The 23,736-nt window shown below is 40.6% G+C and overlaps 2 protein-coding genes across 8 annotated transcripts in view; both read right to left on the reverse strand.

Annotated features, from left to right (window-relative positions):
- Positions 1 to 565: 565 nt before the first annotated feature.
- Positions 566 to 2,110, reverse strand: LOC118229687 (the record flags this gene model as incomplete). Its single annotated transcript, XM_035421899.1, has 1 exon — positions 566 to 2,110. A coding segment is annotated over one exon (1,545 nt), but the record flags the coding sequence as incomplete, so codon positions are not given.
- Positions 2,111 to 10,061: 7,951 nt separating this feature from the next.
- The window catches only part of LOC118229832 (serine/threonine-protein kinase MRCK alpha-like), a 375,259-nt gene continuing 361,584 nt past the window's right edge, over positions 10,062 to 23,736 (reverse strand). For all 7 annotated transcript variants that reach the window (XM_035422277.1, XM_035422272.1, XM_035422276.1 and 4 more), the window contains 2 exons: positions 22,748 to 22,908; positions 10,062 to 12,451 (listed from right to left, as the gene is read on the reverse strand). In XM_035422277.1, the coding sequence (XP_035278168.1) occupies positions 12,320 to 12,451; positions 22,748 to 22,908 (293 nt within the window). In that variant the 3' untranslated portion in view covers positions 10,062 to 12,319. The remainder of the gene's footprint in view (positions 12,452 to 22,747; positions 22,909 to 23,736) is intronic.

Consider the following 23,736-nt stretch of genomic DNA (forward strand, 5'->3'; position numbering starts at 1 on the left):
TTCCTTTGCAGGGCAGGCCCCAGGTGACAAAGAGCTGGTTGCTCTTTCTGAAAGCCTTAGTCCTTGTCATATACATGTGGAGATCACACGCAGGATATAGCATATGCAGCCTTTGATCCTCTTGAGAGGAGTAAGGCGGTGGGTGAAAAGCAGCAAGCTCCAACACCGCACACATGAAAGCTGGGAAGCTTTTAGGCATGAAGGCTGGATTGGGCTTAAGAGAAACCCTATCCATATTAGGGGATAACATTGCGCATGAGGGATGCACTGAGAGCGCATGGAGGTCACTGACTCGCTTAGCCGAAGGTACAGCGAGCAGCAATGCTGTCTTGAGAGACAGCAATTTTAACGCTATCTCATTTATATGCTCGAATGGCCGTAGAGACAGAGCCTCCAGCACCAATGATAAGTCCCAAGAAGGGATGTGCTTTTTAGCAACAGGCAGAGAATGGCGAGCCCCCTTCATAAACCTGCGAATGAGGGGGTGTTGCCCCACTGCATAGTCGGTGAAACCAACATGACAAGCAGTGATAGCTGCCAGGTAGACCTTAATGGTTGAAAAGGATTACCCTTTATCCATAAGGTCCTGTAAAAAGCACAGCACATCAGCAACAGAGCACTGGTAAGGCACTGACTGATGAGAGGCACACCATCCTTCAAATACCTGCCACTTAATTTCATAAAGTGACCTGGTAGAGGGCGCTCTAGCACATTGTATGGTAGCAGCAACGCGAGAGGGGACCCCTATCGCAATAAGGTCATACCTCTCACGGGCCAAGCCCAAAGAGCTATTCGCTCTGGGCGGGGGTGGTGTATTTCCCCGCTCGCCTGAGACAGTAGGTCCGTGCGTAACGGGAGTGCGCATGGCTGTGCATAAAGGAGAGGGATAATCTCTGCCAGCCACGGTGATTTCGGCCACCTGGGTGCTATCAGGATCAGTGTCAAGCTCTGTTCTCTCACTCTGGCTAGAGTGGGAGAGATGAGAGCGAGGGGAGGAAACGCATAAAGGAGCACATCGGGCCATGGGTGGGCCAGTGCATCCACGCCGAGAGACGCACAGCTGGATCGGCCACTTCCCATTCACAATACGTCCCTCCTGAGTGGCACCCCACCCCGAGAGGGACGCGTCTGTTGTCACGACTTTCCTCATGAGAATGATGTCGAGAGGGGTTCCCTGAGTGTAAAAGTCTGTGTTTTCCCAGTGACGCAGAGTTTGGTAGCACTCGCGTGTCACCGAGAGGCGACGATGGAGATCGCTCACGGGGCTGAGGTGGAGGGATGAAATACACCTCATAAAGCTCCTCATTCTGAATAGCCCTAGCGGGAGGACGTGAGAAGCTGAAGCCATCAGCCCTTGCAGCCTGAGGTATGTGCGATACTGTACTCTCGAGCCCGGTTTGAACTGAGAGAGACAGACTCTGAGTGATAAAATGCGGTCTGCTGATAGCCAAGCTCGCATAGACACAGAGTTTAGGTCCAATCCCAAGAACGTTACACTCTGGGATGGAGAGAGATTGCTCTTGGAGAGGTTCACTCTGAAACCAAGAGACGACAGATGTGTCAGAACTAGCTGTGTGTCCTGCACAACTCTGACTTTCGAATTGGCGATGATGAGCCAATCGTCGATATAAGTCAGAATTCTGACTCCCGTTAGTCTCAATGGAGCCAGACCCGCCTCTACACAATGACAGAACACCCGTGGGCTTAGGGAGAGGCCGAAGGGTAGAACTGTGTATTCGTAGCAAACACTGCGATGGGCGAAGCGGAGAAATTTTGTGTGAGGGGGGTAGATGCCTACGTGGAAAAAGGCATCTTTCAGATCAATTGATGTGAACCAATCATTCTGACGTATTGAGCGTAGAAGAGTGCAGTACGTTAACATTTTGAAGTTGTATTGCCTCAAATGTTTGTTTAGCACCCTGAGATCCAAGATCGGACGTAGGGAGCCGTCCTTCTTTGGAACCAGGAAGTAGCGAGAATAAAAGCCATGTTGGGCTTGATCTCGCGGAACCACACGGATCGCCCCTTTGTGTAAGAGAGAAGAGATTTCCTCCTCTAAAACATGGGCCGTGCTCTCTTTGGTTCGAGAGTAAATGACTCCGTTGAAACGTGTGTTTTAAAGAGAATCTTTTCACACAGATTTTTATTTTTTGGCCTTTCAGGGCAGAAGCCTTTATTAAAAATGGCCTGGTGTTGTTGTGCACACTGAATGTGGGTAACACTGCCTGTGTGGCTCAAACAGAGTCTCCCTCTCGGGCCACTGAGAGGGGGGACTGAGGCTAGGGGACACAGGAACTGGTGCCCCGACCACAGCGAATATAGGGGTGGGGACCCCTGGGGGGGGAGGGGTCGTCCCCCTGAACTTGAAGTCTCCTCTTCTTGAAGCGGTGAGATGTGTCTAACTCGGCAGAAGGAATGGCGTCCTCCTTGCCTGAGTCACTACACGCAACTGGCATGTTGTCGTGCTGCGACTCAGGCGCCTCTCCCTCCAGTATAGGGGTACCGAAGAGGGAGAGGGGAAGGCCCAACATGGCTGGGTCAGACTGGTCAGCCCAGCTCAGGGTCGGAGGGTCGTAGTGCTATCGTCCTCTTTATCAGAGTCAACTGCGTAAATTTCAATAAAGACTGGAAAAATGGAGGTGTTCTAAAACTTTTGACCGGTAGTGTATCATTAGTTTAGGTGTATGTACAGTGAGCACCATAATTCACTGGACAGTGACACATTTTTTGTTATTTTGGTTCTGTACTCTAGCACTTTGAGTTTGAAAGGATACATGACAATGAGGATTTAGTGCAGACTGTCAGCTTTAATTTGAGGTATTTTCATACATATCGGATGAACCCTTTAGAAATTATACAACCTTTTGTACATAGCCCCCCCCATTTTCGGGCATCAAAAATATTGGACAGTTTAACATAATGTAGAATGAAGTAATCATTTTTAATATTTGGTCACATATCCTTTGCATGCAATGACTGCTTGAAGTCTGCGACACATAAACATCACCAGACGCTGGGTATCTTCCCTGGTGATGCTCTGCCAGGCCTGTACTGCAGTCATCTTCAGTTCCTGCTTGTTTTGGGGACTTTTTGCCTTCAGTCTCCTCTTCAGCATGTAAAATGCATGTTCAATTCGATTCAGATCCGGCGATTGACTCGGCCAGTCAAGGATTTTCCACTTTTTGGCCGTCAAAAACCCCTTCGTTGCTCTAGCAGTATGTTTCTGGTTATTGTCTTGTTGCATGATGAAGTGCCGTCCAATGAGTTTGGAGGCATTTGGTTTTATGTGAGCAGATAAAATATTTCTGTAGACTTCAGAATTCATTCATACTTCTGTCTGCAGTCACGTTATCGATGAAGACAAGTGAACCCGTTCCACTGGCAGCCATACAGGCCCAAGCCATAACACCCCCATTACATTACATTACATTACATTCATTTGGCAGACGCTTTTATCCAAAGCGACGTACAAGAAGTGCATTTTCATGATCGTAGACAACTGCTGAACACGGGTTCAGTAAGGTACAATTACTTATTTTGTACAGCTATTTCTAGCTGAGAACAATGAACACTATCCTGGTCTAACATCTGCAAAGCCAAACTAGGCAGAAGATTAAGCTAGAGTATTAGGACAAATACAATTTACTAAGAAGTGCAGGGATGGGGCAACATGTAACAAGTGACAAGGAAAAGGGTTTTTTTTTTTTTATTAATATATATATATATATATATATATATATATATACACAGCATGGTGGTGGTTATTCTAGGTATAGTCTGAAGAGATGAGTCTTCAGGCCACGGCGGAAGATGGATAGTGAGGGGGAGGTTCGGAGAGGGACGGGGAGTTCGTTCCACCACTGGGGAGCTAGGGTGGAGAAGCTCTGTGATCCCTTTGGGCGGGTGGGAGGGGTTACAAGACGCCCTGCTGCTGCAGAGCGGAGTGGTCGAGCAGGCACATAGAATTGAGTCATGTCCTGCAAGTAGATGGGGGCTGTCCTGTTGGCGGCAGTGTAGGCAAGGGTCAGGGCTTTGAATCGGATCCTGGCAGCGACCGGTAGCCAGTGAAGTGATCGCAGCAGAGGAGTGACGTGGGAGAATTTGGGGAGGTTGTAGATGAGCCGGGCAGCGGCATTCTGAATCATCTGTAGTGGCTGTATGGCACAAGCTGGCAGGTTTGCAAGGAGAGAGTTGCAGTAATCAAGGCGAGAGGTCACCGTAGCCTGGACGAGCAGCTGGGTGGAGTGCATCGTCAGGTATGGTCGAATCCTCCTGATGTTGTATAGGAGGAATCTGCAGGACCTTGATGTTGCCTTGATGTGCTCCTTGAGGTCCAGTTGGTCATCCAGGACCACCCCCAAGGTCTTGGCAGAGTGAGAGGCAGTCACTGTGGTGCCATCAACCGTGATTGAGAGTTCACGAAGCAAGGAGGTCTTGTACGGGAAGAAGAGCAGCTCAGTTTTGTTGAGGTTGAGCTTCAGGTGGTGGCTGGCCATCCAGGTGGAGATGTCAGCCAGGCAGGAAGAGATCTTATCATTGACCAGTGTGCCCGAGGGGGGGAAAGAAAAGAAGAGTTGTGTGTCATCTGCATAACAATGATAGGAAAAACCATGTGAATTAATGACTGAACCAAGAGATCTGGTGTATAAGGAGAACAGCAGAGGACCCAGTACAGATCCCTGCGGCACTCCCGTAACAAGTGGATGGGAAGCAGAGGCAGACCCCTTCCAGGTGACCTGGTAGGTCCTATCTGCAAGATAGGAAGCGAACCAAGACAGGGCAGTCCCGGCAATTCCCATCCCAGCCAAGGTGGAGAGGAGTATTTTATGGTTGACCGTGTCAAAAGCTGCAGACAGGTCAAGAAGGATCAGGACAGAGGAAAGGCGTGAGGCTCTTGCAGTGGCAAGTGCCTCCGTCACAGCTAGGAGTGCAGTCTCTGTTGAGTGCCCAGATCGGAAGCCAGACTGGTGAGGGTCTAGCAGGTTGTTCTGATGGAGAAAAGAGGTTAATTGTTTAAGAACTGCTCGTTCGAGGGTTTTGGACAGAAAGGGTAGAAGGGATACGGGTCGATAATTTGCTACATCGGAGGGGTCTAAGGTGGGTTTTTTGAGTAGTGGGGTAACACGAGCCGTCTTAAAAACAGAGGGAACATGACCAGAGGAGAGAGAGGAATTAACAATGGAAGACAGATAGGGAAGGAGCTCGCTGGAGATAGATTGGAGAACTATGTCCACCATGTTTCGCAGATGAGGTGGTATGCTTTGGATCATGGGCATTTCCTTTTTTTCTCCACACTTTCCTCTTTCCAACACTCTGGTACATGTTAATCTTTGTCTCATCTGTCCACAAGACATTACATTACATTACAGGCATTTGGCAGACGCTCTTATCCAGAGCGACGTACAACAAAGTGTATAACCATAACCAGGAACAAGTATGACGAAACCCCTAGAGAGAAGTACCGGTCCAAGTACAGGGAACAACCGCATAGTTCAACTTGGACCCTGATGGTTAAACTGATTAACACTAACAACGAGAATGGCAACAACGCAATCTATGGAAAAATAAAAATAAATAAAAATACAAGTAGTCGTTAAGACAGTTGATGCGCCTAAGTCACCTATGAAACAGCTGCCTAGTTACAACCCTAAGTTTAGTCATTTACAGGGGGGAAGGGAGGGATGGGGAGAGGTGCAGCCTGAAGAGGTGGGTCTTCAGTCGTCGTTTGAAAATTTTTTGTTTGAAAAGACTTTGTTCCAGAACTCTTGGGGCTCTTTTAGGTGCTTTTTAGCAAACTGTAATCTCGCCTTTCTGTTCTTCAGGCTTATCAGTGGTTTGCATCTTGTAGTGTACCCTCTGTCGTCCTGCTGGTGTAGTCTTCTACGTATGACAGACTTTGACACATCTACACCTGCGTCCAGGAGAGTGTTTTTGATCTGTTGGGCTGTTGTCAGGGGGGTTTTCTTCACCATAGAGAGTATTCTCTGGTCATCCACTACACCGGTCTTCCTTGGTCTACTGGGTCTTTTTACATAATTGAGTTCACCAGTTGTTTTTTTTCTTGTTAATAATGAACCAAACTGTTGACTTGGGCATGCCCAGGGTTTTTGCAATGTTCCTGATTGATTGATTTTAATTTCTGAGCCTTATGATGGCCAGCTTAATTTGCATCGACACTGCTGTATTCCTCATGTTGTCACACCCCAACAACAATCTCCAAAGGCATTTGAAAAGTCTAGAATCAAGACTAGACATCAACAGCTCTCTTCTGCATTCACTAACGACACAAATGAATGCACCTGCCTAACGAAACACATCTGTGAAGTCAAGTCAACAAATACTTGTAGTACCTTAAAATGGGGGGACCATGTACAAAAGATGCTGTCATTTCTAAATGGTTCATCCGATATGGATGAAAATACCCTCACATCAAAGCTGAGTCTGCACTTCAACCTCATTGTCATTTTATCCTTTCAAATTCAAAGTGGTAGAGCACAGAACCAAAATAAAAAACATGTCACTGTCCAATGAATTATGGTGCTCACTGTAAACTTTTGGCCTCAACTGTACCTAGCCTGCTAGTTAAGCAGGTGGCTAGTTAGAAAGAAAGGAAACCCACGCCGGTGTGGGGCTTGAACCCAGGACCTTCTTGCTGTGAAGCAACAGTGCTACCCACTGCGCCACCGTGCTGCCCAGTAAGCCGTCCAGTCCATCATTGATGCCATATATGCCAGTGCTGGCTAGCTAGCTACAATTGAGTAACATTAGGAAAGAGCATAAAGGAAACGCTAGTTTAATTTTTCATTTTAACTTAACTGAGCAGAGCTGAACTTAGCAAAATTTCAATAAAAATGCAGCTGCTTTAATGAACCTGTGTAGCCAAGTACCCAGCCAGCTGTAAGAAAGAAACAAACATGACTATGTAGCCGGCCACACCATATTTGAGGTTAACGGTAGTCTAACGCTCCACAAATTCAGCCCAAGGTTTTATGGCCTACCTTCTATCAAGAGATAATGTCACGAGTCAATATTATATGGGGTCTGCATGTGAAAAGATAGAGAATGCATATAAATAAAATATAAATGAGTTTCCCCACAAAGATTATACAGCTGTAAAAGCTTTTATCTTTTATTTCTGGGCAGTTATTTTTAGCTGGCAAGCAAGCTAGCTTCTATTCCAAGCAGAACTACGATGGTGACCACAAAATTTTTACAACTTTATTTTGCCTGTGTATTAGTGTTCAGCAATTGGCTACTTTGATCAATTTCATAACTGGCAGAAGCAGCTACGTGTCCAATGTGGAGAATTATTGATTGTGGTACTGGGGCATTTGTGATGATTTAATTGGCAGGAAAAAGTAGTAGTAGTAGAAAGAAAAAACTAAAAATACCCTAAGTTTGGGGCTTTATTGCATGGATGTGTCGAGTTGTTTGGAAGTTCTGCCTGTGTACATGAGGTCAGAAGGTATAGAAATAAATGTTTTTATGGGCTGAGTCTGTGATCATTGTGGTTATTTATGTAGGAAACCCTGAAAAGTGCCAAACTTGTGGTGCTGTATAGGCATGGGGAATTGTCTTAGTACAGAGGGAAAACAACCAATTTGTACAACTGCCCCAATACCTTTGCATTTAACTGTTCATGACTTCAAATAAATGTCACCTTTTAAGAAATTACGCATGGTAACCTTAACTGGTAACAGTTCCCTGTTTTATTGAGATACATCAGTGAGGTTAATATGAGTTTTCCCAATTAAAAGAGTGGTGGCCAGTCCCATTAAATTGACCTTTCACCTTAAATATTTCTGTGCAAAAGAATCTACATCACCAATAGTGGGTTGTCTTATTTAACCCCATACAATTTTTCAAATATGCAACTCAAGAGATTGAAATGGAAAGAAAAACCAGCATTCTAGTAACAAAAGTGATTATACCTATGACATGCAAAACTGTACATATTCTTACAAAAAAAAACAAAAGGAAAAAAACAATATATGGTATTGAAAAGGAAGTAACATATAAGGCAGGTAAAACATCACTAAAATATAAATGTCTTAAATTTGTAGTTTTCCCAAAGTCTTTTCAACTTGCTAATCTTAAGTCTTAAAATCACCATACTTATGCAGTTAGTGTCTTGTACTCACTGGTGAATTTTTTTTTCTCCTGTTTAGTTGCTACTGAGATTCTCATGGTATGATAATCATTGGTTGTGACATTCCTGAGTTTGTTTCCAGGGTGAAATCCTGCCAAGCACAATACCTATCTGCAAGTTCCTCTTCACAGCATACAGTATACACTGTAAGAAACTGAAGTGATTATACAGTTGAGGTCAAAAGTTTATATACACCTAGGCTAAAGACATTCAAACTCAATTTTTCACATCTGCACAAATTTCATGTTACCATACATTTCCTGGGTTAAGTCAATTAGGGTATCAAATTTAATTCTATAAGAGGTCATTTCAAAATAATGGCTAAAAAACAGATTTATTTCAGCTTTTATCTACTTCATCAGATTTTCAGTGAGTCAAAATTTTACATATACTTTGTCAGCATTTGGTGGTATTGCCTTTTAATTGCTTAACTTAAATCAAATGCTTGGGGTAGCCTTCCACAAGCTTCTCACAATACTTTGCCGGAATTTTTGCCCATTCCTCCCGACAGAACTGGTGTAGCTCAGTAAGGTTTGTGGGCCTCCTTGCTCGGACATGCTATTTCAGTTAATTCCACAAATTGTCCATGGGATTCAAGTCAGGGCTTTGTGATGGCCACTCCAATACTTTCACTTTCTTGTCATTAAGCCATTTTGTTACAACTTTGGAGGTATGCTTAGGATCATTGTCCTGCTGGAAGACCCAGTTGTGACCAAGTTTTAACTTTCTAGCCGATGTCTTAAGTTGTTGCTTCAGTATTTCTAGATAATCCTCCTTCCTTATAATGCCATCTATTTTCTGAACTGCACCAGTTCCTTTTCCAGCAAAACACCCCTACAACATGAGTCTTGGAGTTGGGGCTTCTTCCTTGCGTGACAGCCCTTCAGGCCATGGTGATGTAGGATTTTCTTAATGGTGGATGCAGATACTTTGAGACCTGATGCCTCCAACTCCTTCACCAGTTCCTTTGTTGTTGTCTTGGGGTTCAGTTGAACCTTTCGGACCCAAATTCGTTCAGCTCTGGGAGTCAATTTGTGCCTCCTTCTTGAATGATGCAGCAGTGTCTGTGTGGTCCCAATATTTTTGTATTTGCATACAATTGTTTGTAAAGATGCTCGTGGTCCCTTCAGTTGTTTGGAAATTGTTCCTAAGGAAGAACCGGACTTGTGGAGGTCCATAATTTTTTTTCTGAGGTCTTGGCTGAGTTTCTTGGATTTTCCCATACCATCAAGGGGAAAAGGCAGTGGCTCTAAAGATTGGCCCTTAAGTACAGCCACAGGTGGCAATTATCTCCCAATTAACTCCCAATTATGACAATTGGCTGATTAGAAGCTTCTAAAGTCATTACATGAAATTCTGAAATCTTCCAGACTGTTTAAAGAGACAGTCAACTTGGTGTATGTAAACTTTTGACCCACTAGAATTCTAATATAGTGAATTAAAGCTGAAATAAATCTGTCTCTAATGGATTGTTTGTTTTAAAATGACCTCTGATGTGAAAAAGTCAATGCCCTAATTGACTTGCCAAAAGAAATGTAAGGTAACATAAAATGTGCGGAGTTGTGAAAAACTGAGTTTGTATATCTTTAGCCTAGGTGTATGTAACTTTTGGCCTCAACTGTAGAGTGAAAGCTCCACTGCTGTAAATGTGTGTAATGTCAATGTGTATACATGTACTGCTGTAAATGTATACACATACATATATACTCCTTTGCTTACACAAGTATGGCCCTGCTCAAATGCATACATTTTTTAATCAAACAGTGCCACATTTTGGAGTACTGAAACAGTGTATGTTAATTTTAAATATATGAATATCCTCCATCTACAGTAAGTTCTCACAATAGTAACAATTGAGAAGTTAGGTACAACTTTGGAAAAAGTGACAAATATTCTCTATGGGCCTGGGGCATTGACAATTGATGGCATTTAATCATTTTATACACTCCAATACATGACAAATATACTGATATCACAAATGGATTCCCATTCAATTTCAATTCTGTGGATCTCTAATTACGAAACTAATTTTGTTCATTATATTTTAAGATCAGCAGTGGATTTACATCTCACCAAAGATGCCATTCCTTAGTTGAACATGAAGAGTATGGAGAGAAAATTTTGTCAGAGCGAAAACTTTGAACTAAAGCTTGATATGGCAGAAAACATTTTATCAAGTGTGTACATCCAAAATAATCTTAGTGTACAATGCCTTTAAGTTAATTAGCGAAAACATGTTTAGTTTTCCCAATGTGTATGGTTCTGGTCCATTAACTTTCAGCTATAACATATGTGTTTGGCCCTGTCCTGTCCAGGAATCTAAAGGAATGATATTGAGTGAAAAATATTAATCTTGCATTCTTCTTGACTTAAGCCTGATCCAATGACACATTACACACTATAATTTCATTTGAACAAGCAACTGGAAAATCAAGATGTTTGGCTTGAAATTCTAATTCTAAAACGGAGTGTTTCCTGCCCTGGTTTTACTTACATCTCGCAAAATCAGAATGTTTGCAGTTCCACCATTGCAAATATTCTGTGGCACGAATGCAGTCTTTACTCAAAAAAACAGTCTCTTTCGTTCACTTGAAAAACAATAAAATGCTTGATATACCTCCATACTGCCTCCCCAAACACATAGAAGGCTTTTATTGAGAAAAAAAACAAAGATTCCTTTCAATGGCGCTTGAAAACAGCCGAACATTTCATGTCTCTAGTTAGCATATCTTAACATAAAAGGAATTAAAATGATTAAAGTACACAGAACCAAGTCTTTGAAAAGAGATCAATACTAAAATAATAATAATAGTTATAAGAAAAATTAATAAAAAATATCTTTGGAAATGGAGCATTATTGCTTCAGTGACAGAAAAATGGACCACAATAGGATGGAGGAGGCAAAGAATGCATCACAAGGCTCCTCTGTGAGTGTATGCATGAGTGTACGTGTATGTTTACATGTGCCTGTGATTATGTGTGTATGTTAGAGAATTCAGCGTGAACGTGCGTGTGTGTGCTTGAAAAATGCACATCATGTTCTTTCCAACAACATGAGTTTTGACCACCCAGTTTCTCAAAATACAAACACAACAGCTACAATGCCAGTTGACTAATTTATGATAAATAAAAATATGAACTTACAAATGACTGTAAAAACCAAAAAGCTTAACATGGCTTTTTTTTTTTTTTGCTAGAATATGGCCAATGAACCAATATTTGTTTTAAAAATCTAATTTAAAAAGTACACTTTGCTCTTGTAGTCTATACTTATTTCACTTTATAGTGTCTTAATTGTTATATATTAGACTCTCCTTTAAATGTATGTACATTATTGAAGTGAGAATCTGTTCTTACTGGACAGTTGAAATGCAGACTGCATTATTTTATTATATTTTTTGTTGTTGTTTTCAACTATTTACAGCACACTCATCAACACTTTCAAAAGCCAAATTAATTTTTTTAAAAATAGAAACATAGCACTTTTGCACTGTTCTTGTGAGAATCAATTGCTATGTATTTTGTTTCGGTTGACTTTAGTTTCCAGGCTATGTAGTTTAATCATGTTAGTTATGATGGGGCACTTCACTAATATCCACAGTAAACCATTAAAGTGACTGAAGGTAAGATTAAAATCAAACAAAACCCTCCTTTTCCCTCTCACCCCCCCTCTTAAAGTGAGGGAAACTTTCTAATAAAAAATATTCTCTTTAAATCTATTGCATGGTATACAAATGCAATCATGTTTTTATTACTTTTTAGTCTTGTGGTATTTCTCTGCGTGGAGACTGAAGTGGACATAGCCCACTTGCAGTCTTATCAATGTGAAGTGACTCCTGGGAGACCATGATTTTCCTCTTCAGACGTCTTACTCAAACAGGCAAATTTCAGGGGATAATTTGTTTTTTATACACATAAGCAGAGCCAAACACACACACACACGCATGCAAATTCACGCACGCATACACATTTCTATAACCTTGCCTTTCCTGTTTGGGGAATGGAGGAAGGGTGATGTATTACTCTTTTCCCTGCTTTTGAGCATCTCCTTTCAATGCAACCTTTTCAGCTTCCAAAGGTCTGCAATAGCAAGTGAATGGGGCAGCCTGTAGTTCCAGATGTGCTGATGTGGGCAGGGCCTGCATGAGAGGGGGTGGCCTGGGCAGCAGCTCACGTCTCCCAGCCCATGCGATCAGTGTTGTCCAGGGAAAGTGACTTGGTCTTGTGCGGAGAGGCAGGGCTTGGGGGACTGCTTAGGTTGGAGCTGTTGGATGCTGTGGAGTGCCGGGGGGAGTCTGAGTCCTACACAGGGAAAAATTCACATTAAGTCATGTAATCATTCACTTCCTGGTTCCCAGGGATATAAAATAAGGATAGGACAGTCATGACATCACCTAATACATACAAAACAGAGGAGCTCCAACAATCAGACACTGGCAAAAATAAAACATTAGTGCTGGACAGATTTGTGGATACTTTCTCACAAGACTCCCAGTATTGGCCCGAAAGCAGCCAGGCAGTATCCACAATAGCCGTTTATGTTATTATATTGGTGATTTGCAGAATCTTAAACATTATTTTGGATGAATGATTTCCCCCAACTGACAAGGCTGCTCTAAAGCATGGCCGCTTTCCTTCAATTTCATTTCCCAAGGATTTGCATGTGTGTTGACATTACCTTAGTCTTACTAAGCAGTAAGCTATGTCGCCTGGGGCGACATAGCTCAGGAGGTAAGACCGATTGTCTGGCAGTCGGGGTTCAAACCCCGCCTTGGGCGTGTCGAAGTGTCCTTGAGCAAGACACCTAACCCCTAACCCCTAACTGCTCTAGCGAATGAGAGGCATCAATTGTAAAGCGCTTTGGATAAAAGCGCTATATAAATGCAGTCCATTTACCATTTACCAAGCAGGGCCCTTAAAGCCCTTTTCAGATCAGGAGTCTTCTCCATTGGTGATATGGCCTGCCACTAAGGAAGGAAAATTGAGACTCAGCAGCCCACATGGAGACTGGATTTACTGTTCGGTTTCTAACCAGTGTTGTAGAAACTATGTCCTGAAAAATAAGTTCCCCCTCAGAAAAAAGTCCCCCTGTCATTACGACGTCACAATTTTAAGGGAATTTCTGTTTCGGCAAGAGTTGGCTTGACAGCTGGTTTCTTTGAGTGACTTGGTGTCCTTCTAGCAATTAATTTAATTCAGCTGCATAATATCCAAGAATAAATATAAATATTGAAACTAATTTCACCAACACGGAATAAGGAATATGATAGATGACACTGAGAGAATAAGAACACATAATAAGGATAACAGGCCATACAGCCCATCTTGGCTCATCATTTACCTACAGACTAGAGAGTATCCATCAAGACTGAACTCAAACATGCCAAGGGTCTCTGTGTGTACTACATGACTGGGTGTGTACACACATTGGTAACATTCTTGTGTAAAAATAATAATTAATTTTTACATATAAATATGTGTGCAGCATTTACCAATAGCAAATATCCAGCATCGCATCCCCTTGTTCTACGAGATATTTCAACCTGTAAAATTATTTGTAATAATATAATTTGTTGATTGCCCTGATGAACTTAAAAACTTATATCAGAATCTTTCGGGTCTTCTTTTAATAAATATGAACTGAACTCTCACCTTTCTGTCTATACCAGATGTTTATTTTTTAATGCCCATATGCCAGTAACTCGCTGTCCCTCAGTAACTTTTAGCAGGGCAACTCCTGTACCTTGCCGTCCCTTAGTAACTTTTAGCAGGGCAACTCCTGTACCTCACTGTCCCTTAGTAACTTTTAGCACGGCAACTCCTGTACCTCGCTGTCCCTTAGTAACTTTTAGCATGGCAACTCCTGTACCTCACTGTCCCTTAGTAACTTTTAGCAGGGCAACTCCTGTACCTCACTGTCTCTTAGTAACTTTTAGCACGGCAACTCCTGTACCTCACTGTCCCTTAGTAACTTTTAGCAGGGAAACTCCTGTACCTCACTGTCCCTTAGTAACTTTTAGCAGGGCAACTCCTGTGCCTCGCTGTCCCTTAGTAACTTTTATCAGGGCAACTCCTGTACCTCGCTGTCCCTTAGTAACTTTTAGCAGGGCAACTCCTGCACCTCCCTGTCCCTTAGAAACTTTTAGCGGAAGACACCGGTACCTTGCTGTCCCTTAGCAACTGTAGGTTTTATGAGACAAAAAAATATGCTAGCACACAAAACTCACTATATTTATTGTTATTTTTATTCAGTTAACTTGTTAGCGTAATCCCCGAGTGGCCATCACACCTGCATCCTGAGATTTTTCAACTCATACTTTCAGTGCTCCTGCAGCCAAACTATGAGTTAAAAACACAAACTCTGTGTTCAGACTTCATTAGTAGATGATTTGGGACAACTATATCGAATACGGAGATTCTAAGCGTCACCATTGTCGCGCTGGTCATCCATTTACCAAGCACCCCCTCCCTACACCCCCCACCCACAACACACTAAACAATAGTGTCTATCTGGGCATTCATAAAAATATTCTTTCACCACTAAAAATTTGTATTCCCTCATAGCAACAAGATAAACCCAACAATAGCCCTAAGATATGCCAATACAGCAGTGAAAACACTGATCACTGAATAACTAAACAAACAAGACGAATTTTTTCTAAAATTATACCATGTCATTCTACTGTCAATATATGCGACTAAATATGGAATAAATATAAAACCTTACCATTGGTTTTATGCATAGAGATGACCCTTTTGAGGCTGAGTGGTCATAGGTTGTCTTGGACAATCCATTTGTGAAATATTATTCTTGAGAACTTCTGAGCTTGGTTAAATCATGTTTGCTGATATACTGTTTTCAGGTCTGTCAGAAGAGGAGAGCGGCAGCATTGATTTCTGTCCCTGTCTCTATCTGCTGATCACAGATAAGATTTCATTGTCCATGTCTAAGTGTTACTGCTCAAAATATTTTGCCCATATACCTAATTTTTGAAATTGAGTGTCTTTAAATAGGTTAGTGGTATTTTCTAATGAGGATATTTCACACTGTAACGCAAGCAGAGCGACTTACACAACTTTTACATAGCATTTTTTACATTGTATCCATTTATACAGCTGGATATATACTGAAGCAACTTCGGTTAAGTACCTTGCTCAAGGGTACAACGGCAGTGTCCTACCCAGGAATCGAACCTGCAACCTTTCGGTTACAAGCCCAGTTCCTTACCTACTGTGCTACACTCCGTCCTAGTTAAATAGGTTTTGCATTTAATGCACTATGACGTGAGCTGGAACATTGCCAAAACATGGTGGATGGTTAAATATTGTTCTAATGTCGTCCCGTCCCCACACAAGAAAACATTACATACTGTAGAGTACAGAAAAACATACAAGAGTTAATGATTACACATTTAGGTACTGTACCACATTGTGTGACAATGTTTTTGCATTATTTTTAAATCTTATATGAATGTTTCATCTTAAACCTTCATAAGGGGCACATGTATATGCTTTATAATGAACAAAAAGCATTTTATTCATTTTTGGAGAGATTTTGGATATGTTTCTGGACCCATAGATATTTGAGACCACTGTAATGATGGAAAGCTTGTGATTCCCACTTGAAAATATGCAAAAGTGAGTTTCTCGAGTAAAAACAGTTGATTTGTATTTGAAATAGATGAAAACCTCCTTGACTACAAGTGTGCAAAATTTAAGGGTGGATATGCAAAACTACTAAAGATCTATGAAGCAAAAATTAAGCAGTGTACCCAGTGTCTCCAAATCTATTCAAAATGTCTACATTATGGATTATGGATTCTAAATTATGTAAATCACAACATAATCATGTATTTCACTACAAATCAACTGTTTTGACTCAATAAACTCACTTTTGCATCATTTTCATGTGGGAATTGCAAGCTTTCCGTCAGTACAGTAGCCTAACATATCAAGGGGTCCAGAAACATATCCAAAATCTCTCCAAAAATGAAGATTTTTATCAGATTAAATATTATGCAAAAACATTGTGACAGGATGAGGTACAGGTGCCTAAATGTGTAATTATTAACTCTTCTATGTCTATCTGTACTCTACAGTATGTAATGTTTTCATGCATGGGGATGGGACGTTCCAGCTTCACGTCAAATCCGGTGAATGAAACATAAACACGACTGAGCTACCAATAAATGCTTATGCTAGTGTGAAATATCCTCATTATAAAATAGCACAAACCTATTTAAAGACACTCAATTTCAAAAATGGTGTATATAACCAAAATATTTTGAGCAGTAATACTGACACATCAAGGATGAGTGTTCAGTAGCCATTGTCCTCCTCCAAAGAATCAATGCTGTCGTTCTCTTCTTCTGAATTACTCCAGAAAACTATATCAGCCAGGTCTATCAGCAAACATATGGCTTAGCTATGCTCAGAATTCTCAATAATATTTTCAAAAAAATGACAGAACTCAACGATTATGTTTCGACGGAAGTCTTTTACTGCTATCACAAAAAGTGAATGCGTAAGGCGGCGATGATGAGACAAAACTTTTGGTTACACTGGGCTATAAAATGCTATTCCAATTTTGGAAAATGCCCAGGTGTCACAAATGAGTGTATATTTCACAAACAGATTGTCCAAGACAATATAAAGACTACTCAGTCTTGAAAGGAACATTACTACATGTAAAACAAATGGTAAGGTTGTATATTTATCCCATATTTAGTTGCAGATACTGACAGTAGAAGATTTGACTTGTTTATTTCGTTATTTAGTGAGAAGCGTTTTCACCGCTGTATTGGTATATTTTAGGGCTAATGTTGGGTTAATATTGTTGCTATGATGAAATACAAATTTTCGGTGGTGAAAGAATATGAATTACAGTTGAGGCCAAAAGTTTACATACACCTAGGCTAAAGATATTCAAACTCAATTTTTCCACAACTCCACACATTTCATGTTACCATACATTTCCTGTGTTAAGTCAACTAGGGTATCTACTTTATTTCCATAAAAGGTCATTTCAAAATAATAGCCAAGAGACAGATTTATTTTATCTTTTATGTTCTATATAAGATTTTCAGTGGGTCAAAGGTTTACATATACTTTGTTAGTAGTTGGTGGCATTGCCTTTTAATTGCTTAACATGAATCAAACCCTTGGGGTAGCCTTCCACAAGCTTCTCACAATACTTAACCAAAGTTTTTGCCCATTCCTCCAGACAAAACTGGTGTAACTCAGTCAGGTTTGTGGGTCTCCTTGCTCAGACACGCTTTTTCAGTTCAGTCCACCAATTTTCTCCGGTCAGGGCTTTGTGGTGGCCACTCCTATACTTTCACTTTGTTGTCTTTAAACCATTTTGTCACAACTTTGGAGGTATGCTTAGGACCATTGTCCTGCTGGAAGACCCAGTTGCCACCAAGTTTTAACTTTCTACCTGATGTCTTGAGGTGTTGCTTCAGTATTTCCTCCTTCCTCATGATGCCATCTATTAGCTGATCATTATGGCCAATCAGTTCAATTTTTATTTAATCTAACCAGAGAACACTCCTCCAAAAGGCTAGGTCTTCATCCTGGTGATCACCTGCAAACTTCATTCTGGTTTTTTTATGCTGGTCTTGGAGTAGGGGTTTCTTCCTTGAGCGACAGTCTTTCAGGCCATGGCGATGTAGTATTCTCTTAATGGTGGATGCAGATACTTTGGTACCTAATGCCTCCTACTCCCTTGCCTGTTCCTTTGTTGTTGTTTTGCGTTTCAGTTGAACCTTTCGGACCAAAGTTTGTTCAGCCCTGGGAGTTAATTTGTGCCTGCTTCCTGAATGATGCAGTCTGTGTGGTCCCAAGATTCTTATATTTGCATACAACTGTTTGTACAGATGCTTGTGGTACCTTCAGTTGTTTGGAAATCGGACTTGTGGAGGTCCACTATTTTTTCCTGAGGTCTTGGCTGAGTTGCTTGGATTTTCCCATGGTATAAGGGCAAAAAGGCACTGGCTCTAAAGGTAGGCCCTTAAATACAGCCACAGGTTCTAAGTAACTCCCAATTCACTCCTAATTATGACAATTGGCCAATCAGAATCTTCCAAAAATTCATTACATCAATTTCTGGAATCTTCCAGACTGAATTGGTGTATGTAAACTTTTGATCCACTGGAATTATGATATAGTAAATTAAAGCTGAAATAAATCTGTCTCTAACTGATTGTTTCAAAATGACCTCTGACGTGAACAAAGTAGATGCCCTAATTGACTTGCCAAAAGAAATATGGTAACACGAATTGTGCAGAGTTGTGAAAGACTAAGTTTGAATATCTTTAGCCTTGGTGTATATAAACTTTTTCCCTCAACTGTAAGACCCTAATACATAACCATGGTATTTTTATTCACTAGATTTCAATTCTTATATTCTTATGTCAGCACCCCCACAGTGTTTTGTATCATCAGAAATGCAATGAAGAATTTAATTCAAACAACTCAATGTTTTGTATATAATCAACCATACTTTTATTGATTATCCTCCCCAACCTGTGCACAACCTTTGGCAATTTCAGGGCAGGTGCATGATTTTTGAGAATTACTGCCAAATTAAACTATCATCGATAAAAGTATGGTTGAGTAGACAATATAGAAAACATTGTGTTGTTTAAATAAAATTCTTTATTGCTTTTCTGATGATGCCAAACAATCTTTTGGCATTGATATATGAATATAAGAATTAAAACCTACCAAAAAAAAAAAAAAAAAAAACTCCATGGTTATGTTAAATTATTATATACTTAAAATATACTTATGGTAAATGTGTCAAATTTTAATTGATTACAAATCTGGTTAAGTACTATAAGACGTAGGCTATTGTTACTACAATTTTTTCATTTGTTTTTAAACATTTTTCTTCTGGCAGGTCAGGTGGTAACATCTCTCTAGAGACCCTCAATTTGATGCAGGACTTAGAATAGGCTATGTAGACTAACACTCCTCTCATTTAAAAACTATTTTTGCTTGTCTGCTTTCTTTAAACTTGCCACATGCAGTTATAACTACTCTGATTACAATTTAAAACAGTCCTTAACCACTTGTTTCACAATAACCTCGCTTTTTGCACAGTTTCTTGCTTGGTTTTTCCAAACATTTAAATCATTACTTTATCTGAGTGAAGAATAGAGTGTTAACTCGCTTAATAGAACTTTCACATGTTTTCAGCTCTTTTGTGCTTTTAAAACTTCTCATTGCTAGGTTACATCACTTCACACTATATCCTTTTTTCAAACATATAAATCATAGGTGTAGGACACATTATAACTGAGGGGACGTGTTCCCCCCACTTTTTAAAAGTTTTGTCTCCCACCCCTCCACATTTGGTTGTTGTTTTCAAATTTCACTTTTCATTGTGTGCCAACAGATGCAATGTGGTTTTTAGGGTAGGCAAGGCGCAGTGGTCGCTAGCAAGATACAGTTGTTTATGTGTGTAGGAAAAGCCACGATAGGTCCAAGAGACTGTAAATAAGTCCAGCACTGTAGAGTTTATGCTGCAAAGAATGTAGACCTTTACTATAGCAAATGAATGATTAACACTACAGTCCACCAATCCCTGCTTAGAAATGGTTGCTATATGTTACTTCCTCCGAAATCTAGCTCCAACACTGTCTGTAATGGTATAGCTGATAGCAGAAAAAACTTTAGCTACGAGTTAAAAAGCTTTTGTAGCTGGTTAAAAGCTGCTGTTGGGGAACTTGCAAAACTTGACATGCATTATCCTGAACGTTTGGAGGGGATAGGGTTATTTTTATTACATTCTCGATGAAAAACTTGGAAAAGTGTCTGTTGTCGAAAAAACGAAGGTAAGCTCTATTCTTCCTGTTAATAACATTAGACAACATGTCTAGTCTGTTAACTAGAGTTAGCCGAGTGATTAACTCAAATCAAAGTTCATCAAATAGACCGTTAACAATACAGGAAATAGGCTGTTATTAGCTAGCAATGAAATGCTTAATGTTAGCCTTCGAGTGGTGAAACAATAAGAGAAATAATAAACTAAAATAACAAAAGCGGCTGCATTTGTCATCACGTGTGTGGCAAGTGTTTGCACCAGTATTTGCTGTCCTTGATCTAGCATAATAAGCACGTTCACATTTATCATTAGAAAATAAGTATAACGTGTGTATGTTTGTACAGTACATGCATTATGCTTAAAAAAATAATTCTAAAAATTGGGTTATTTTTCTTTTTCAAGATTGGGTAGGTTTGAGACTCTGATTGGGCAGGTTCACCATTTTCAAATCTGGCAGCATATCTACTCATATAAAGCAGCAAACACTAATTTAGCCAGCTAGCTCCTCCACTCATTGTTGTAATTGAAATAAGTATTTGTGTTCCTTCCTGACATAAGCACTGATACATTTTTATGATGTTGTTTTGACGAAGTAATACCGCTAATTATAGTTTAATAGCTATGTAATGCAAGCTCTTGTGCTACCAAGTGGTAACTTAGCTAACTAGCTCTTTATAGCTACCTGTACGCATATAACCGATTTCTCAATGAAAGTAAAGGTTGTGTTACTCAGTGGTCCATATTACAGCTGAATCAATATATATACGCTGTATCATTTACAGTCATTTGGAGCTGCTATTTATATGTGATTTATCTGTCAGATATCCTACACATGGCACATTATGTAGTGTACCATTTTAATTCCTCCATCTTCATCACTTATCTCCTTGTGTTTGCCGTCATTGCATGACTTGGCTTGAAATAATGCAATAAGTTTAAAGGAAGGGCCCTGACATTAGGAATTTCTTTGAAAAACAACCTTAAAGATAACTAAATTGCAGGAGCTCTAGCTCAGTATTAATCAATAACAATAATAACATTACTAAGGCGATTATTACATGTTTAATGTTGTTTGTCAGCTAAGTCATAAAATCACTGCATAAAAGATATCTTTGCTGCAACAATGATTGCAACACATTGCTACAATTCACTAGGAAACTGAACCATATCCATTCTTGATGATAACGCAGATAGAGCTATGCTCTGTTTCACCTGGAGGTGTCCTATGGAACAGCACACTGGTCAGGAAAATAAGTTAGTCGAGTATACTTCTCAGGGTGTATCATAAAAGTTTTTGAATTTATTAGCCTAGCAGTTTACACAAGAACTATGTGACCTTCTTATAACCACAGTGATTAGTATATTATGTCCTCAACAGTCAGAAATAAGCATTTAAGTGCTTTATTTTAAAGAAATATATCTTCCCAGGGGAGCATGACCCCAGACCCCCCTAGCATTTTGGTGTGCCCCCAGGTTGAAAATCACTCCCATGCCCCTGCTCTAAATCACTATCCTATTGGCATGTTAAGACTTTGCATGCATGGCCTTCTTTAATCTTAAGAGGTGCAGATGCAACATACAAAAACAAAAACGTGCAGCCCTGAAGTGCAAACCACAAATACAAAAATAAAATGCAAAAACAAAAAGGAGCAGCCCTGAGGTGCAACACACAAACATACAAAAAACTAGCAGCCCTGAGGTGCAGATGCAACATACAAAAACAAAAACTAGAAGCCCCGAAGTGCAAAACAGAAACATACAACAACGAGCAGCCCTGAGGTGCAGATGCAACATACAAAAACAGTGCACTTCGGGGCTACTAGTTTTTGTTTTCTGCATGTTGCATCTGCACCCCAGGGCTGCTAGTTTTTGTATGTTTGTGTTTTGCACCTCAGGGCCGTTCCTTTTTGTTTTTGTATGTTGCATTTGCACTCCAGGACCACTCCTTTTTGTTTTTGCATTTTATTTTTGTATTTGTGTTGTGCACTTCAGGGCTGCATGTTTTTGTTTTTGTATGTTGCATCTGCACCTCAGGACCACTCCTTTTTGTTTTTGTATGTTGCATCTGCACCTCAGGGCCGAACGTTTTTGTTTTTGCGTTTTCTTTTTGTTTTTGTGTTTTGCACTTCAGAGCCACCGTACTTTACAGTGATAAGGAGGAAATTCTCCTCAACCACCACCAATGTGTAGCACCTACTTGGGTGCTGCACGGCAGCCATTTTGTGCAAAAAGCTAAGAGAATGATTTTGAGCCAATTAAACTGGGAAATGATTAGGTAGCAGGTTCAGAAAGCTAGGTTGAAAATTTAACCAGGACACCAGGAATCCCTACTATCTGTAATAAATGTTAAATGATCTTTAATGACCACAGTGAGTAAGGATGTTGTTTAACATCTCATCTGAAAGATGGTATCTCCTACAGCACAGGTTCTCCATCACTGCACTGGAGCATTGGTGTCGATTTGACAAGAGGGAAGACTCTCCCTTACTGGCCCACAAACACGGCTTCCAGCAGCAACTTGTTTTTTCCCCCAAGACGTCTCCCATTCAAATGCTAACCAAGCGTAAACCTGCTTAGCTTTAGTCATTTGGCACGGTAAGGGTCCACATTTCCTTAATATCTTACTCTGAGCATTTCTCTTCAGTAATGCTTTCATTGACCTGGTCATGAAACACTGAATGTGCAAAAAACTAAGTTGGTGATTGAGAATACATATATGTAGATCTAGAATGTATAGATCACCCCACCCCCACACCAACCTCCCTTACCTCTCGGTCAAACTGAGAGATGGGCGCGTCACTGCCACCGTCAATCCCCCCTCCGGATGACAGGGACCCTTCAGAGGGTGAAGTCATTGCCTGCCGTCTGGACCCATAGCTCCCACCTGAAAACTCCCTCCGGAGAGCAGTGCCGTTCTGTGATGAAGTCCCTGTGTGGAAGGGGGAGGAGAAACGATGTTCATTAGAGAAGTCATCACTGGGACGGCAGGTATGAAATCCATCAAGTTATAGGTCAACGTTACATGAAAATACAATGAAGGCTACATCATCCCCATATCATATGCACCTGGCAAGCTGCAAACCTTCAGGTCCAGAATTACTGGCACCCTTGATAAAGATACATATACTTTGGAAACTATTGCACTTCATTAATGATTCAATGGAATGAATAAAATCAACACATTTTCTCAAAAATAAATTAAAATTTTATTTACAATTATTGGCACCCCTGTCATTAGAACTTGGTGGGACTCGAATTCTATACTCGCATACCTCAGAGCAAAATAGTTAAATTAGTTTCTTCTTCCAAATCATCCACATGTCTTCTAGAACCCATATCCACAAAGCAACTGAAGGAGTAATTGCTTGTTCTTGGCAAACCAACTTCTGATGTAATTATTTTTTCATTATTATCAGGTTATGTTCCATATCCTTTAAGATGGCAGAAATCAAGCCACTACTCAAGGGCCCAATTTTTTGCCCTACTGACCAGGCTATAGACCTATTTAAAATGTCCAATTTCTATCAAAGATCCTTGAGAAATGTGTAGCTCAACAGATTTCTTCTTTCTTACAGAGATTTCAATTTGAGTTTAGGAAGCACTATAGCACAGAGACAGCCCTTGCCCTAGTATGGAATGATTTGTTTTTCTCCCTTGATAGTGGCTGTCTCTCTGTTCTTGTCCTACTTGACCTAAGTGCTGCCTTTGATATCACAGACCTCCGTAGGCTATAAAAATCTGTTGGTATCACTTGGGA

This window comes from Anguilla anguilla, chromosome 6 (genome assembly GCF_013347855.1).
Source record: "Anguilla anguilla isolate fAngAng1 chromosome 6, fAngAng1.pri, whole genome shotgun sequence".
In the NCBI taxonomy this organism is placed as follows: domain Eukaryota; kingdom Metazoa; phylum Chordata; class Actinopteri; order Anguilliformes; family Anguillidae; genus Anguilla; species Anguilla anguilla.